A 14,839-nucleotide genomic window follows, 5' to 3' on the forward strand; every position below is an offset into this window, starting at 1 on the left:
TAACTCACTGTGCAGTATGGACAGCCTTGAGCTGCCTCTCTTGGCTCTAACTCACTGTGCAGTATGGATAGCCTTGAGCTGCCCCCTTGGCTCTAACTCACTGTGCAGTATGGATGGCCTTGAGCTACCCCCCTTGGTTCTAACTCACTGTGCAGTATGGACAGCCTTGAGCTGCCCCCCTTGGTTCTAACTCACTGTGCAGTATGGATGGCCTTGAGCTGTCAATCCTCTAGCTCAGGCTGCCAAGCACAGGGATTGCGTGTGTGTGGCACATGTCCAACTGGACTTTCTATAATGACCAGACATCATTTTAAAAGCAAACTAAACAGCCATAAAAAAAAAATCAAAGCAACATCCTGATCCTAGATCCTATATAGAACGGGAAACAAACATGGGTAAAAGACCAAATTGGAGTATGAAGTCTAAAAACAGAATACTAACATTTAGAGAAAGTATATCCCTGAATACACAAAGAAGCATTATGGAATAAAGTATTTGCACAAAGAGAGCAATGGGACTCTCATAATTAAAATTTGTTATTTTTTACATTTGGGGATGGGGGCTGGATATATAGCTCAGTAGTTAAGAGCATGTGCTGCTCTTAACCTGTTAGGTTCCTAACACTCACATCAGCAGCTCACAACTGCCTTTAAGCCTCTGACTTGCAAGAACACCTGCACCCATGTGTACAAACCTACAGTCACAGACATATACATAAATAAAAATACAGTAAGTCTTTGCAGAATTGCACTTATTTATGTGCACATGGGAGACACATGCATGTAAAGGCTGAAAAAGAACACTTAGGAGTTGGTGGCCTCCTTCTGTCATACAGGTCCTGGGCACAGAACTCAACCAGTCTGCAGGTCTAACAGCTTGCGCCTTTACCTGCCGAGCCAGCTTCCTGGCACAGGACCACATGTTAATAGATGATTATGGGTAAAGAGTTTATGGGTGCTCAATAAATGCTTTTGTATTTGTCTATTTTAAAACTTACAGATATCCAAATAAAAGGCCTAGAAGTATGTGTTCACCTTAGAAGTGAAATTTCAGTTTTTATTACTATCCTCCCAGAGGCCTGCAGAAACCGGCGTCTGCCTTTTGGCTGTGCCCCGTGACTCAAACATTAAACAAACTGAGTACACTGCCATACAGCACTCCTTTTGGGACTGGGTCTTACCTTTACCTCACCAGCGCTAGGTGGCTGTTGGATGGGCTGGCCCAGCTGTCTCAGCGTGCTTGGCTTCAGGCCACAAGTCCTCACAGAGGGAGTCTTATCTGAGAGAACCAGAAACCAACCTGGTGACTTAAAGCCATTCTGCTTCCCCAGCTCTCTCCTTCCTATTCTCCACCAGTACTATCTGATAGCCCCCCATCCCAGGTTCTAGCTACCTCTTACCCAGAGGGAAAGCCTGCCTGGCCCTGGGCAGTCCCACGCCACTGCCCCGTCCAACGCTTGTTGGGGCTGGCAGGATTGCTCTCATAGGTCTCGCTGCAGCCAGCAAGGAGGGCTTGCCTCGTGCTCTGCCTTTAAGCTCTGGGGCTTTGGGTCCAGTGGTGAGCAGGTCAACTCTGGAGGGAGGGTAAAAAAAACAACCATGAAGGAAAGCTGGATAATTGGACAAAGGAAGGAAACCAAATCGTAATAGCCAAACAATACTTTTTACACAAACTGAATTAAATTGTAGACTTTATTAATCTGTAGGGCTCTAGACCTGAAGTTTTTAAGCATAAATTTGGTGAAGTAAGTATCACAAAGACCTCTGTAGTCCTAGAAGGAAGCTCAGGGATTCACGCCATCCTCGGTTATGTGGTGAGGACAAGGGTAGGCTAGGCTCCATAAAAAGGTCTGAGAAACCCAGATAAGTGAGTACTATGCAAGTATGGAGCACTGTCTAGGGTATGCAGTAACAGCAGCATTCTAGCTGTACGCTCCAACTTGCTTCTAAGTAGAGCAGGTGCTACTTGAAGCCTAGCAAGCGCCCACATGAGGACAGCACCGACGTTGCAGTGCTGATGGTAATAAGCACACACAGCCCCTAAAGTGACTTATGTCCCAAATACCAGTCAAAGCCTCACTCTTTAGCATACTAAACTATCTCCAGAATATACATACTGTTTTAAGGAGACGAGAGGGACTGGACTTAGCAGTACACCCAACCCACTCTGCTAGCATTGGTGTAGAAAGTAGAAAATGGGCTGAAGAGTTTCAGTGGCTAAGGGAATTTGCTGCTCTTGAAGAGGACCCAGGTTCGATCCTCAGCACCCACAAGGTGGCTTCCAACTCCACTTCCAAGGATCTGATACTCTCTTTTGGTATTCGTGGACACCAAATACACAGGTTTCACAGACATGTCCAGGCAGAACACCCATACACGTAAAAACAAATCCAAAAGAGGTAGGAAATACGTGCACACATATACATGTTTGTGTTTAAAATTAATTCCTGACACAGTAGAGAATTGGAAATATTGACTAACCCTGGGAAATAATGACTACCTAATGGGGCAGAAAGGAGATTTTTTTTTAAAAAATGTGTTTATTTCTTATACTTTTAAAATTTGAACTATGTGAACATATTTCCTAGTCATTCAATCAAAAAAAACCAAAACAAAAAACAAAAACAAAAAAAACCCTTACAAATCACATTAGAAAGCAAATGTGGAACTAGTGATGTTTCAGAGGCCAGTTCCCCAGCGGAGAAGGCTAGCCTGTGTACTATGGGATGTTTAGTCATCCATCCTCTACTTACATGTTAGCAGCAAACCTTTCCCCAGCTGTGACAACCAAAATACCTCCCAGCACTGCCAAAACATCCCGTGGGCAAGACTGCTCCCAGCTGAGAACTCCTGAGCTTAGCAAGGAGTCTTCAGCTACGAGAGCGACAGATCCCACAACACTATGCAGAGGCCAAGTAAGCCTCTAATAAGAAAGAAAGGGGGAGAAGGCCTCCGCTTTGTAAGGCGCCCGTCCGGATGCTTTATAAGCAATCATTCTTAAATCTTTTTAATTAGTCACATATAATCTGTGAGATATATTCTTTCCAACTCAAGGTCTTTCACAACTAGTCGTAAGACATTAAGAGACTATACCAAAGGTCAAACAGAAGCCAGAGATCAGGTCGAGCTGAGCCTCTGACTACCTGCCAAAGAATCTTTGCCCAGGATGCCAAAATAAGTCCTCTGTTTCTAATCCCATATTCAGGATTGGTAACACATGTGGCTTTTTTGGTTTTTTTAAACCCTGCCCACAACCTGTCCCAGGAGCTAGGATCTTTTTTAGGAAGACTGACAAGACAAGATGTACATGGACAGCAGCAATGTACGGATGAGAGTATCTGGTAGGTCACGCTGCGTCTCTAGGCAGTGGTGCTAGGGCCTCTGTGGGCTCTGCTGCCTCTCAGGACTGCTGTAAGGACACAGCAAACGGGACTCTTGCTTAGCTGCTGTTCTCAACATAGTCCCCATTATATATAATTACACTGGCATACCCTGGAGACTTTTTGTGAGCTTGGAGTAAACTGGAGGTGCTGGTCCCCTCAGCCGATGGTGGTATGTCTGGTCCAGGACTGTCATTCTCAGTTGTCCCCAGAGAGACTTCAGCCTGTGCACCACTCTTGACAACTGGTGTCTTAGTTACTGCTGTACCACGATTCCCAGGAACTTCCTTGACCAAAACATGAGCATCGGAGATAATCACCTGCTCCCACTCACTGTCCTCACCCCCTTCTCTCGGAGGAGCTACGTTTAAGAGCTGGCTTACAGCTTCTGAGTTTTCCAGAGTCAGTGTTGAAGCATTTTCCTTAGAGGGGTTTTGCTCAGTGGTGACAGACTGCTGATTTCTTTTAATCACAGAACCTTTGGAGGAGACACCTGAAGCCAATTCCACTTTGACTTTGGCTGGCTTTTCCTAGAAAAAATAAAAAGCTTGTATGCATAAAGGCATTTTACAGCTGACAATGACATTCACAAATATTCCCTTTTTAAAAACACATGGGTAGCCGGGCAGTGGTGGCCCACGCCTTTAATCCCAGCACTTGGGAGGCAGAGACAGGCAGATTTCTGAGTTCGAGGCCAGCCTGGTCTACAGAGTGTGTTCCAGGACAGCCAGAGCTACACAGAGAAACCCTGTTTTGAAAAATAAAAAACAAAACAACAACAAAAAATAACAACAAAAAAACAAAACAAAAAAACTCAATCAAAAAAACCGCATGGGTAATAAATAAGGGAATGAGTTCACAGAGAAGAGTTAAGATTACAAGTATAAAATCGACTTTATCTAAGACTTCTGCTCCCTTCCCGACATGCCTCGGGCTCTCCCCATCTAGAAAGAAGCTGACATCTGTAGCACCACGTGGTTTGCCGTGGGAGCTTTTCTATGAGGCATCCCAGTGTGCTCAGGTTCACTGTGTTCATTCCCTTAGAGAAAACCTTAGTCCCAGAGTCTCCTGGGTGAGTCATCAGGAACTACTTAGAAATAAGCCACACACTTCAAACAGTCAAATTAACCCATACCTGTTCATTATGTTAGAGGTTAGGCAGGGGCTCACTGTGGAGCCCTAGCCAGCCTAAAACTTGCTCTACATACCCATACACAGACTGGCCTCAAACTTAGGCATGTATGTGATAGCATTCCTGCCTGGCAGGCTTACTTCTAAAGTCCTTGCAGCCTTTGCTTTATTCAGTAAACACAGCTGTGGAAATAATAGCAGCTATACACAAATACACACATATACAAATAGGTACACTAATTTTTTTAAAACACTGGTTGTCTCTTTATGAAAGGTACTATATATGAACTAAGAGAAAATCTAAAGATGGATTCTACTCCTAATTATGTGTGCGATCTAGGGCAAGCTTATCTGAATTACTTCTCATAAATGGCAGGACTGGGTTCTGCATGAGGTGGTACTAGATTCTGGCTGGTCGAGAGTATGATGAGCATGAATTACCAACCAGAATGGGATTAGAAAGGGAAATGGTGGCCAGAGATGTGGCTCCAGTCCTGACTATCTCTGGCTTCTACTGGACTTTGGACATTAGTCACTTCAGGTCTCTTGACTTCAGTTCTGAAAAACACTGAGTTGGATGTTAAAAATCCCAACAGAAGCAAGGTAACCCTCTGCACAGGGCCTGCCTGGATGCTATATCAAATACGGTGTCTGTGGCTAATGTCATTAAAGTTTCAACCACAATCCCTTCAGACTTCTCCAGCCATCTGGGTGGTGTCCTTTTCCTGGCTAACGACCAGAAACAGATGACCTTTCAGTGACAGTCACCGAAGCTCTACAGCACAGCACTCTCAGATCCTAACACAGACTAGCTCTGGAGGAACAAGCATGAAAATAAAAGACCAAGTAATCGGCAGAGCTTAATCAGAGCAACACAAGGAAACATCAACCCAAACCAACAGCCTAAACTCACCTCTTAGGATGCAATCTTTGAGCAGTACACTGCCTACCAAGTAGGCTATTTAAAACTGTTTGTGGAGAAAGATAATAAAAAAAATTGAACACACACTATCCAGGTAATTTCACATTTGTCACTGACTCAGCCTGCACTGTTTAGATGTTGCTTTAAGATGGAAATGTACACAAGCAGCTAATCACTGTCAGAGCACATAAACCTGAAGCCCTGAGCTACACAGCCCTAACCACTAGCTTTTACCCCAACTAACTCATGGGCAACTGTGGCGTGTACTTCTCAGGCTAACTTTAGCCAGTCTGATCCCAGGGACAACGGAGGAAAAGGCCGATCATTTCCCAACTGTCACGCATACACATGTAACTTCAAAAAACAGTTTATGCCTGACTCAAGATTACAACCCAAATCTTAGATTCTGCAGCTAAACAAGATCATAATACCTGGGAAAGTATAGTTTAGTGGGAAAGGTGCTGCCGTAATTAGTTGTGGGAACTTGGCGAGTTATTTCTCTTTAATTTTATTCAGAAGAATGTAATCAATTGAAGTAGCTGATAGGCAAAGCCACCTTTCCATCTAAAATGATGTTACATGGCTGTCACCCTGTCTCCTCATACTCATTTTGTTGGTCAGGAAGAAGTCTGACTCCGTAAGTCACAATAAGGGTTAAGAAGCTAACAGAACGTTCTCGTGGGATAAGTAAACCACAGCTATCTTATGTCAAGGGGCATACACGTACTCACAAGTGCAGACGTATTTAATGAAGAAACCTCAAAGTTAAACCAGAATCTGTGAGGCCAGTGACCATGGCTCGGTGGGCAAGGCACTCACCAAGCCTGAGAACCTGAGTTTAGTCCTTGAAGGAGAGAACCTGCTCCTACAAGCTATCCTATGATCTCCACATGCATGTTGAGGTGAGGTGAACACAAGTGAACTCGCACACAGCGTGAGCACACACACACACAGAGCAGACAAACAAAAGGTTAGACATGGTAGAACATGCCTTTAATCCCAGCACTCAGGAGGCTGGACAAGAGGATCTCTGTGAGTTTGGGACCAGCCTGCTCTACATATCAAGTTCTAGCCACATAATGAGAACCTATTTCAAAAACAACAAAACGAAGGGGAAATTTCTGGTTTCTTTCGAGACTCAGTTGTGTCATGTGATGGAAACTGTCTTATGAGAGGATGTTTTGCTGAGAAGAGACATGTGGTGTTCTTCTGGAAGCTGCCTGGAAAAAGGACATGTGATGCTTTCTTTGTTGGAGTGGATCCTTTAGAGAACAGGTGAGGTTTGGAACAGATGGTATATAGCTATAGTTCAACATAAACTGAAAGGAACAGTAGTCATTTATGAAAAAGCTTTGTAGCAATAGCATAGCAGGTAGCCTAGGGTGTAACTATAACCTGACAGCCAGTGGATGACACTGTGGCACTGGCTCGCCTTGCCACTCTTTGCTGACTCTGGTCTCCGCTGACATCATGATACTACGGCACTGGTTCACCTTGTCTTCTTCACTGATCATCATTAGTCGTGACTTTATGGAGAAAAAACGCAAGATATTCCAGCAGCTGCCTCTTCCATGTAGCCTCGTGGTTTCTCTTGAATTGAACTGCTATTGCTGAATGGTGTTTGTGAGTGGATCCAGCTACCACTGCTGATTCATGTGACCTGAACTGCTGATATCCTGATAACGAAGATTGGAATCGCTCCAAAGAACTATTTCTAAACAAGTCCACATCCGCCTTTGCGATTAGCTTTTCCTTTCCACTACCTCTGGTGTGTGGTGGGCTAGCAGGGAGGTTAAAGCATAAGAACCCTTATTAAAGTAGGTTTTAAAAAATCCAAGCACACAACAAAAACTCCAAAATTAAAAACATGAACTAACCCAGAACCTAAGGGAGAGAAAAGCCTCCCAAGCTTGCTTATATTCTGCCATAACCAAGCACAGAAACAAGGACATTTCAGAGAACTCTGGGGAGGGGAAACCAAGACTGCAAGTCAATATCCTGGTGCAGCTGGTAAAATACATCTGGGCAAAAAGAATGAGAATAAATTACCGGTGCTCCAGCGGAAACTAGAAAGCAGGCACAAGAAAGCTGGCCTGGCTCCTGGGTCTCTAGCGTTTATGCCCTTGCAGATCCTAGCAGCAGAACACTAATAGAAAGAATTCTATTAACTCAATCACCAAGATGGCACTGGCCTCTGAGGTCACATACCCACACACAAACATATGCACATAATTTGAAAATAATGAAAGTGGGTTATAAAGACAGGGCTCAGCAGCTAAGGACACTGGCTGTTCTCCTAAAGGCCCAGCATTCGATTCCCAGCACCTAAACGGTGGTTCACAACTGTCTGTAACTCTAGTTCCCTCCTCTGGACACTGCATGCATTTACATACATGCAGGAAAACACTTATGCATGTGTTAAGAGTCTACAGCAATGGGCATTTACTCTTCCCTAGGGAAACCTAAGGGAGCTTCATGAGAGACTAATGTGAACAACAGCTCAGCAATGCATTCATTTAATGCATATAAAACCCAACTACACTTGACCCTATTTATTATCAGATAGATATGGGTAGGGGTGTGCCTGGTAAAATCAGAATCTGATGACAGAATGCATGGAATCCGAGGTGCTGCGGATATACCTCAGCTGCCAGAGTGCCTGCCTGGCACCTGGGTCTGATGCCCAGCACATGAACTGGGCATGATGGTGAACACCTGTAAGCCCAGCCCTCCACAGGTAGGAAGTGTACCAGTTTGAGGTCAACATGCGATACATGATACTCTCTCAAAAAATGAAAACGAAAAGAAAAAGGAAGGAGTTGGTGCAGGGAGGGAGGGAATGTGAACCCAGTGTCAACTCTAAGTATCGGGTTAAGGACTTTCATTTTTAATAGCCGCTATAAAAAAAGGATCTTGAGCTAAAGAGTGGGAAAACACAAGCTACACTTCAGAACCGTAACTATGCAGCGAGAACAGAGGGTTATACAGCTATAGTTCAACGTTAACCGCAAGGAACAGTAGTCATTTATGAAAAAGGTTTGTAGCAATAGCAGGTAGCCTAGAACTCACAAGGTGGCTCTGGCCTCCTAATCCTCCCTGCCTCCCAGTGCTGGGATTACATGTGTGCTCCACTACGCCTGGCTGAAGGTAGTAGTTTGATGAATGTGATTCACTGAACACACATGGCAGAAGGAGAACCAACTTTCAAAAGTTGTCTCTTACCTCCATGTGTGGCACAAAGCCCCCCCCACCCTCTGCCCCATACACATAAGATAAATGTGCTTAAACAAAACAAACAAAAACCAGTGGGAAAAAAGCCACATAACTTAAACACAAGAAAGTGACCTTTAAAAGTGGCTTTTGTTTGGATGATAAAAGATTGTGGCTAACTTTTTAATTTTGTTTCTTTTCATCAAAGAAACTGTTGATAAGAAAAATGATTTATCTGTAATGAAAATGAAACTAACTAAGCTAACTAAAAATGAAAAATGTGACTCTTCAGAGCTCTTTGGCCTTAGCAGTATTAGCACAATGACAAAAGGACCATTTCCTTTGGAAAGTACTGCAGTAAGATGCACATGTTGTGCCGCCACCATGGCTCTAAGGCCTACCGCCTTTAGAAGTTGACCTGTGGCAAATGTGGCTGCCCTGCCAAGCACAAGAGAAAGTCTAACTGTAGTGCTGAGGCTAGGAGTCGAAACACTACGGGGACTGAGTGGATAGGGCTCCTGTAAACTGTCCATATCTTAGTTTCTGACACGGACTCCATGAAGGAACACTTAACCCAAGAAGGCAGCTGTTGCAGCATCCAGGTCATCTTGAGGATCCCAATTAGTCATAAATGTTCTGGTTTAGAAAAGAAATGAAAGACACAGCCACAGTGGCCAAGGCATCTGAGCCCAGGTGTGAGGACCAAAGTTCTAAGCCCAGCACCCACACAAAGCCGGTGCAGTGACCTGCATCTATAATCCTAGTGCTCCTGGACAGACCAGGTCTCCAGGAACAGCCTATCCTGAAATGTGCGGCAGTGAACGTGTGACAGTGCACGCATGCACCTGCACTCACGCACACAAAGGAGCACACACATACACCCACGCGCATCACAGACACGTTAAAGGTTTAAAAGAAGCCAGTATCAACTTAAAAACCAAACATCTGTTCTTGGGGTAACTGAATAGACCTTACCTTTGGGATCCACTTCCCTCCTAGGAAGTTACCACAAGTAGGGCACTTAGGTGGCTTGTGCCTGGTGACATAGGTAAAAGAACAACCTGGGCTCGTGCATGTCCCATGGCCCCGGCGGGTGTATGTTGTAGTCTGTAAAACACAAACAAATGAGAGTTAAAACCAAGACTCTGCTGACTATATTAGAATACCAAGTAGACAACAGCTCAAAAGATCAGTTACAAAGGTCCTTTGGAACAAACCCCACAGTTACATAGGTGCCTGCAGTGATGGCTGCAGCTGAATACGGCAGCACATAGTGCTCAACACTGTAACAGAATCTCACTCAATCCTCTAGCAATGCATTATAGCAGGCATTATTCTTCTGTCACAGACATACTTGCAGGCAAAACACACACACACACACACACACACACACAGAGAGAGAGAGAGAGAGAGAGAGAGAGAGAGAGAGAGAGAGAGAGAGAGAGAGAGAAAGAAGCACGTCCCCCACCCCTGCCCCCACCCAGCACAGGGAAGTAGAGGTAGTCAGATCCCTGAATCTAAGGCCAGCCTGGTCTACACGGTAGGTTCTAGGACAGTCATGAATACACAGACCATCTCAAAACAAAAACAAAACAAAAATCTTGTAGTGACTCAAAAGCAGAGCTAGACCTAGAACTCAGGACACTCTCATTCTTGGTCCAATACTGCTTCTGAGAACCTAGCTGTGCCCAACTATGCTTTGTCTTCATTCTTGTTAATTACAACTTAGAGATCTACCACCTATAATTCAAATATACAAAATGAGAACTATGGACTCTGAAAATAAATGAAGAGAAAATGAGAACTATGGACTCTGAAAATAAATGAAGAGAATCAGAGAATAGGAGCCAGGTCATCTGCCCTTCCACAGGTCATCCATCCTCTGGAAAAACCTCAACACTGGCTCACTACACGTCAGCTGGAAACAAAAACCACTTATTTATTAGCCATGCTCTATTTCTAAATAAAGTACTTACAAATGTTTATTACAGTTACTCCCTAACTGCTTTAGCCTGACCAAAAGCAACACTTGCTCTCCTTGCCAGCAGGCACAGGGAAACGCTGCCCGTCTCTGTGGTACCACGTCAAGAGTGGCAAATAAAGTGACAGCAAGCTGCAGGTTCCAACTTTGCCACTGCCACTGAATGACCTAGGAGCAGTCACGTGGGCCTTCTCCTCTGGAAAGTCCCATCCTCTTCTTGTGACGGAGGTGTGCCAAGGAATACAGCTCAAGAGTGAGCAAACATGCAGAGGAAGCTGTAAAGGGTTTTTAGTTTTGAGACTATTATAATCAGGACAGAAAACCTCTTTCATCTTTTCCCCAGACCAATATAGACTCTTCATGCTGAATAGCCCCAGAAAGCAGGATAAAAATAAGGAAGTCAGTCCTAGAAAGTTATTGTGCATTTGGAAATATCCCTCAACAGCGGCCTGACGGAACAGTAACACTAGACAAAAATGCTGATGCTTAAGGATGTTTCAGTCCTAAAACATAAAAGTGTCACACAACACTTTTCTAGAAGAGCTTGATAAAACAGCCACTTCCAGGAAGATAGGGAGGGTCTCCAGAAAAATAACCAATTTTTCCATCATCAAGCTGCAGTGGAAGGTTCTATTTCAAGATATTGCAACTTTCTGGGCTAGAGAAGATGCTTGCTACACAAACTTGAGGATCTGGGTTTAGATCCCTAGCACCGGTACAATATGTGCCTATAATTCTAGTGCTGGGAGCAGACGAAGGCTTACCTGCTACTGAGCCTAGCAAATTACAGAGCTCAAGGTTCAGGGAGATAAGCTCAATTTCTGCAAGGAGGGTGGATGGAGACAGGAAGACACATTGCATCGACCTCTGATCTCCATGCACACACTTGTGAATGTGTGAACATACAAACAGACACCCACTGAAGCAACTCTCTCATCTAAGGACATGCTATGCACAATGGCACACATATTTTCATTCCTCACTACTTGTAAAGCTGGGGCAGGAGGATCATTTGAGTCTGTCTGAACAACAGTTAAGACCTCCTTTCAAAACAGCAATATCAAATATATAGTTTACCTATAGCAAAGGCTGTTGAAAGTCACACTGGGGTTAAGCTGAAAAATGTATACCATTATCTCTAAAAAAACTACTAAAATAACCAAAACAAACTTAAAAACTGACAGATCATTAAATGGAGGAAAAAATGAAGCAAAAGTATCGTGAGTTCAAGGTTAGCCTGGGCTACAAAGCAAGACAGAGATCTCAAAAAGAGGGGAAGAGGGAGAAGGTGAGCAAGGAATTGGTGGGAGAAGAAAATAGTCATAAAATTTCAATTAAAATCAAAGAAAACCGAATAGAACCATTCAGACAAATGCAACAATAGCGGCAGACTGTGATGCTAGGCCTTCACCATCAACTTTATAGAACATAGAACACCTAAGGATACACGCCTTTAGGTCTGTGAGGGGGGAGGCTTCCAGAGAGCACTACCAGAGTGGGTAAGACTCACCATCAAAGAGGGTGGGACCTTCCTAACAGCAGTCTAGACATGAAGGGGTCTAGGGAGCATCATGTCTCCTTGCCTTTGAGTGAGTGTGCCTATCACTGTCTTCAGCCCGACAGTGTGGGCCTAACAGCTGACTCCATAAGCCTTCAGTGCCAATCTGGGACTTGCTGAGTTGACCACAGCTGTTTAGAGACTGAACAACTCACTACTCTACTTCTTCAGCATGAAGACAGCCACTGTAGGACTATCAAGCCCCTATCATAGAAGTCAGTCTAATAAATCCCCCCTCACAACACACACACACACACACACACACACACACACACACGCACGCGCACGCGCACACGCACGCGCACGCGCACGCGCACGCGCACACGCACACGCGCACGCGCACGCGCACACGCACACGCACACGCACACACACGCACACGCACACAGACACACACACACACACACACACACACATACAGGTTCCGTTGCTCTATAGAACACCGTTGGGGCTGGAGCCATTCCTAGACTACATGACCATGTGGTTTAGAGGCCATTAGGCCTGGTTTGTGTGAGAAATCAAGTAGTTTGAACTTATAGGCAAAACAAACAAACAAACAAACCTAAAACCTAGAACCCAGTAAGCAGAGCTCACGGAGCAATTCTGGTGCAAGTTCAGAAGAACAGCGTGCCAAAAGAAATGCAGAGAGGATGGCCTGACTCGTCAGGCTCCAAAAAAGACCAGGGACTCTACTGGAAACTGGGCTAGAATCCCGGTGTATTATATTCAGAAAGTGTGTCTGCATTCTGCCTGTGTCCTGGTAACTTGAGTAAGGCTGAACCAAACGTTATGGGCCATTTCTTTAGCAGAGAAGCACAGCCACTGCCCACGGCTCTTATTCAGATCTACAATGAGGGTGAGCAAAGATGTGAATACACAACTGAAGAGGAAATGAGCAAGACAGGTGTGGAGAAAGTAGCTATCACTGTTAAAGTAAAACCTCTAGCTCTAGACTGGAATACTGCCAAGATGCCCCGAAGGCCACGTCCTAAGGCCGTAAGACTTCAGACAAGAACTTTGATGGAGAAGACTGCATGGAGCCCCAACTCCCCACCTAGCTCCCCACTACTGACCAGCTTGACGGAGGAAGGATTCTCCACAACCGAGTATGCAGGCAGAGGCAGCATGATGAACTGAGTGGCTGGAGCAGACGGGTTACTCTCGCTGGAGTCCTGTGGGCAACAAGAGGACAGCTGTTTACACAGTATGCAGAACACCCAAGGTCACCGCAATACTGAAGACTGCATTAAGCACAAAACTCCGACAATGTACTCAATATACTTGGCAAAATAAACAAACAAACGATTATTTCAAATAAGAAGAGAAGTTAGAAACAAGAGAAAACTACCACAGAAGATGTGCTACATCCACTTTACAGTAAAGCTGTAATGGGTCAGGGATCCCCAAGATCACATAAGCACTTGTAAGAACACTCCATTCTCCTGATCCTATGAATGTTATTAGTGCACTCTATTAAGTGGTCCCGGAGATGGCTCAGTGGTAAAGAGAACTGACTGCTCTTCTAGAACCTGGATTTGTTCCCCAAACTCACATAACAGCTAGCTCAAAATCATTCCTAACTCTAATGCCAGAGTATCCAACTCCTGTTCTGGCTCTATGGGTCCCAGGCATAGAGGTTGTGCACAGGCAGACATGCATGTAACTCTGATACGACACATAAACCTTTTAAAAAGTACCTTCTTAAGTAAGCTGCATCCACCAGACCAGTGGCAAAGCTTCATGATCATAAGACTGCACCAAGGCCACAGATAATGAACACATACAGGGATGGACAGAGTTCTTTGGAGTACCTGCTTGCTTTTTCCCAAGTCATCGGGCACACTAACACACTAGTCCTCTTATCCTGAAGAGGACTCTCATTCTCATTTCTCTAGGATGCTAGCCTACCCAGGGAAACACTAGTTATAGCACTAGAACTAGGTCACCTGTGGCAGTTCCCCTAGAACCAATGAGTTTTTACTTTCACCTTAGCTGAGAATCCCTTGGTACAGAGGAGAGGGGCTTGCTTTTTTTTTTTTCAATTACAGTTTTTATTACATTTAATTGACATTTCATGTGGGTATTCATGTGACAGCCTGGGGAGGTAGGAGGAAAGCTTGTGGAGTTTTTGGTTTTCCACGGTTGACAGTGAGAACCTTTACCCACTGCGCCTTCTCAATGGCCCCTGATTTGTCTTTGTTTCTCGTTCCTAGTTCCATAACCCTGACGCTGAAGAGAACGTTTCTCCTATTCCCATCTCTATCCAAGAGTTCCACTCAGGAATTCTCACATGCAGTTCAAGGTGTCACTGTGGTTCTATGAGAGAGACTCAGGTCAGGAAATCCTGCTGTACTAGGAGCATGAAGCTTTGGGCTCCCAGGTGGCTTAAGTATCCTTTCTAGCTCTCCTAATGCATCTCACGTGTTATCTTAGTAAGCTAGGCTGAGAGGTGCTAAGATGCCCAAGACACGGGGAACTCTAGAGCAAGTCTAAGGCCCAGAAACATTAAAATACCATACCTATGGGCTTGAGAGATGGTTCAGCGGCTAAGAGCACTGACTGTTCCTCCAGAGGTCCTGAGTTCAATTCCCAGCAACCACATGGTGGCTCAGACCATCTGTAATGGGATCTGATGCCCTCTTCTGGTGTGTCTGAAGACA

The 14,839-nt window shown here is 44.7% G+C and overlaps 1 protein-coding gene across 2 annotated transcripts in view; it reads right to left on the reverse strand.

The window, feature by feature from the left end:
• Hmgxb3 (HMG-box containing 3) overlaps positions 1-14,839 on the reverse strand; it is a 47,003-nt gene that overhangs the window by 21,526 nt on the left and 10,638 nt on the right. The window contains exons 5-10 of one of the 2 annotated variants that reach the window (XM_031365795.1): positions 13,253-13,351; positions 9,618-9,749; positions 3,763-3,909; positions 3,491-3,666; positions 1,400-1,572; positions 1,181-1,278 (exon numbers count right to left, since the gene is read on the reverse strand). In XM_031365795.1, coding sequence (XP_031221655.1) covers positions 1,181-1,278; positions 1,400-1,572; positions 3,491-3,666; positions 3,763-3,909; positions 9,618-9,749; positions 13,253-13,351 — 825 coding nt within the window. Of the gene's footprint in view, positions 1-1,180; positions 1,279-1,399; positions 1,573-3,490; positions 3,910-9,617; positions 9,750-13,252; positions 13,352-14,839 lie in introns of both variants that reach the window. The other variant, XM_031365794.1, reaches the window with a different exon arrangement.

Source organism: Mastomys coucha, unplaced genomic scaffold, assembly GCF_008632895.1.
Source record: "Mastomys coucha isolate ucsf_1 unplaced genomic scaffold, UCSF_Mcou_1 pScaffold13, whole genome shotgun sequence".
Lineage (NCBI taxonomy): Eukaryota > Metazoa > Chordata > Mammalia > Rodentia > Muridae > Mastomys > Mastomys coucha.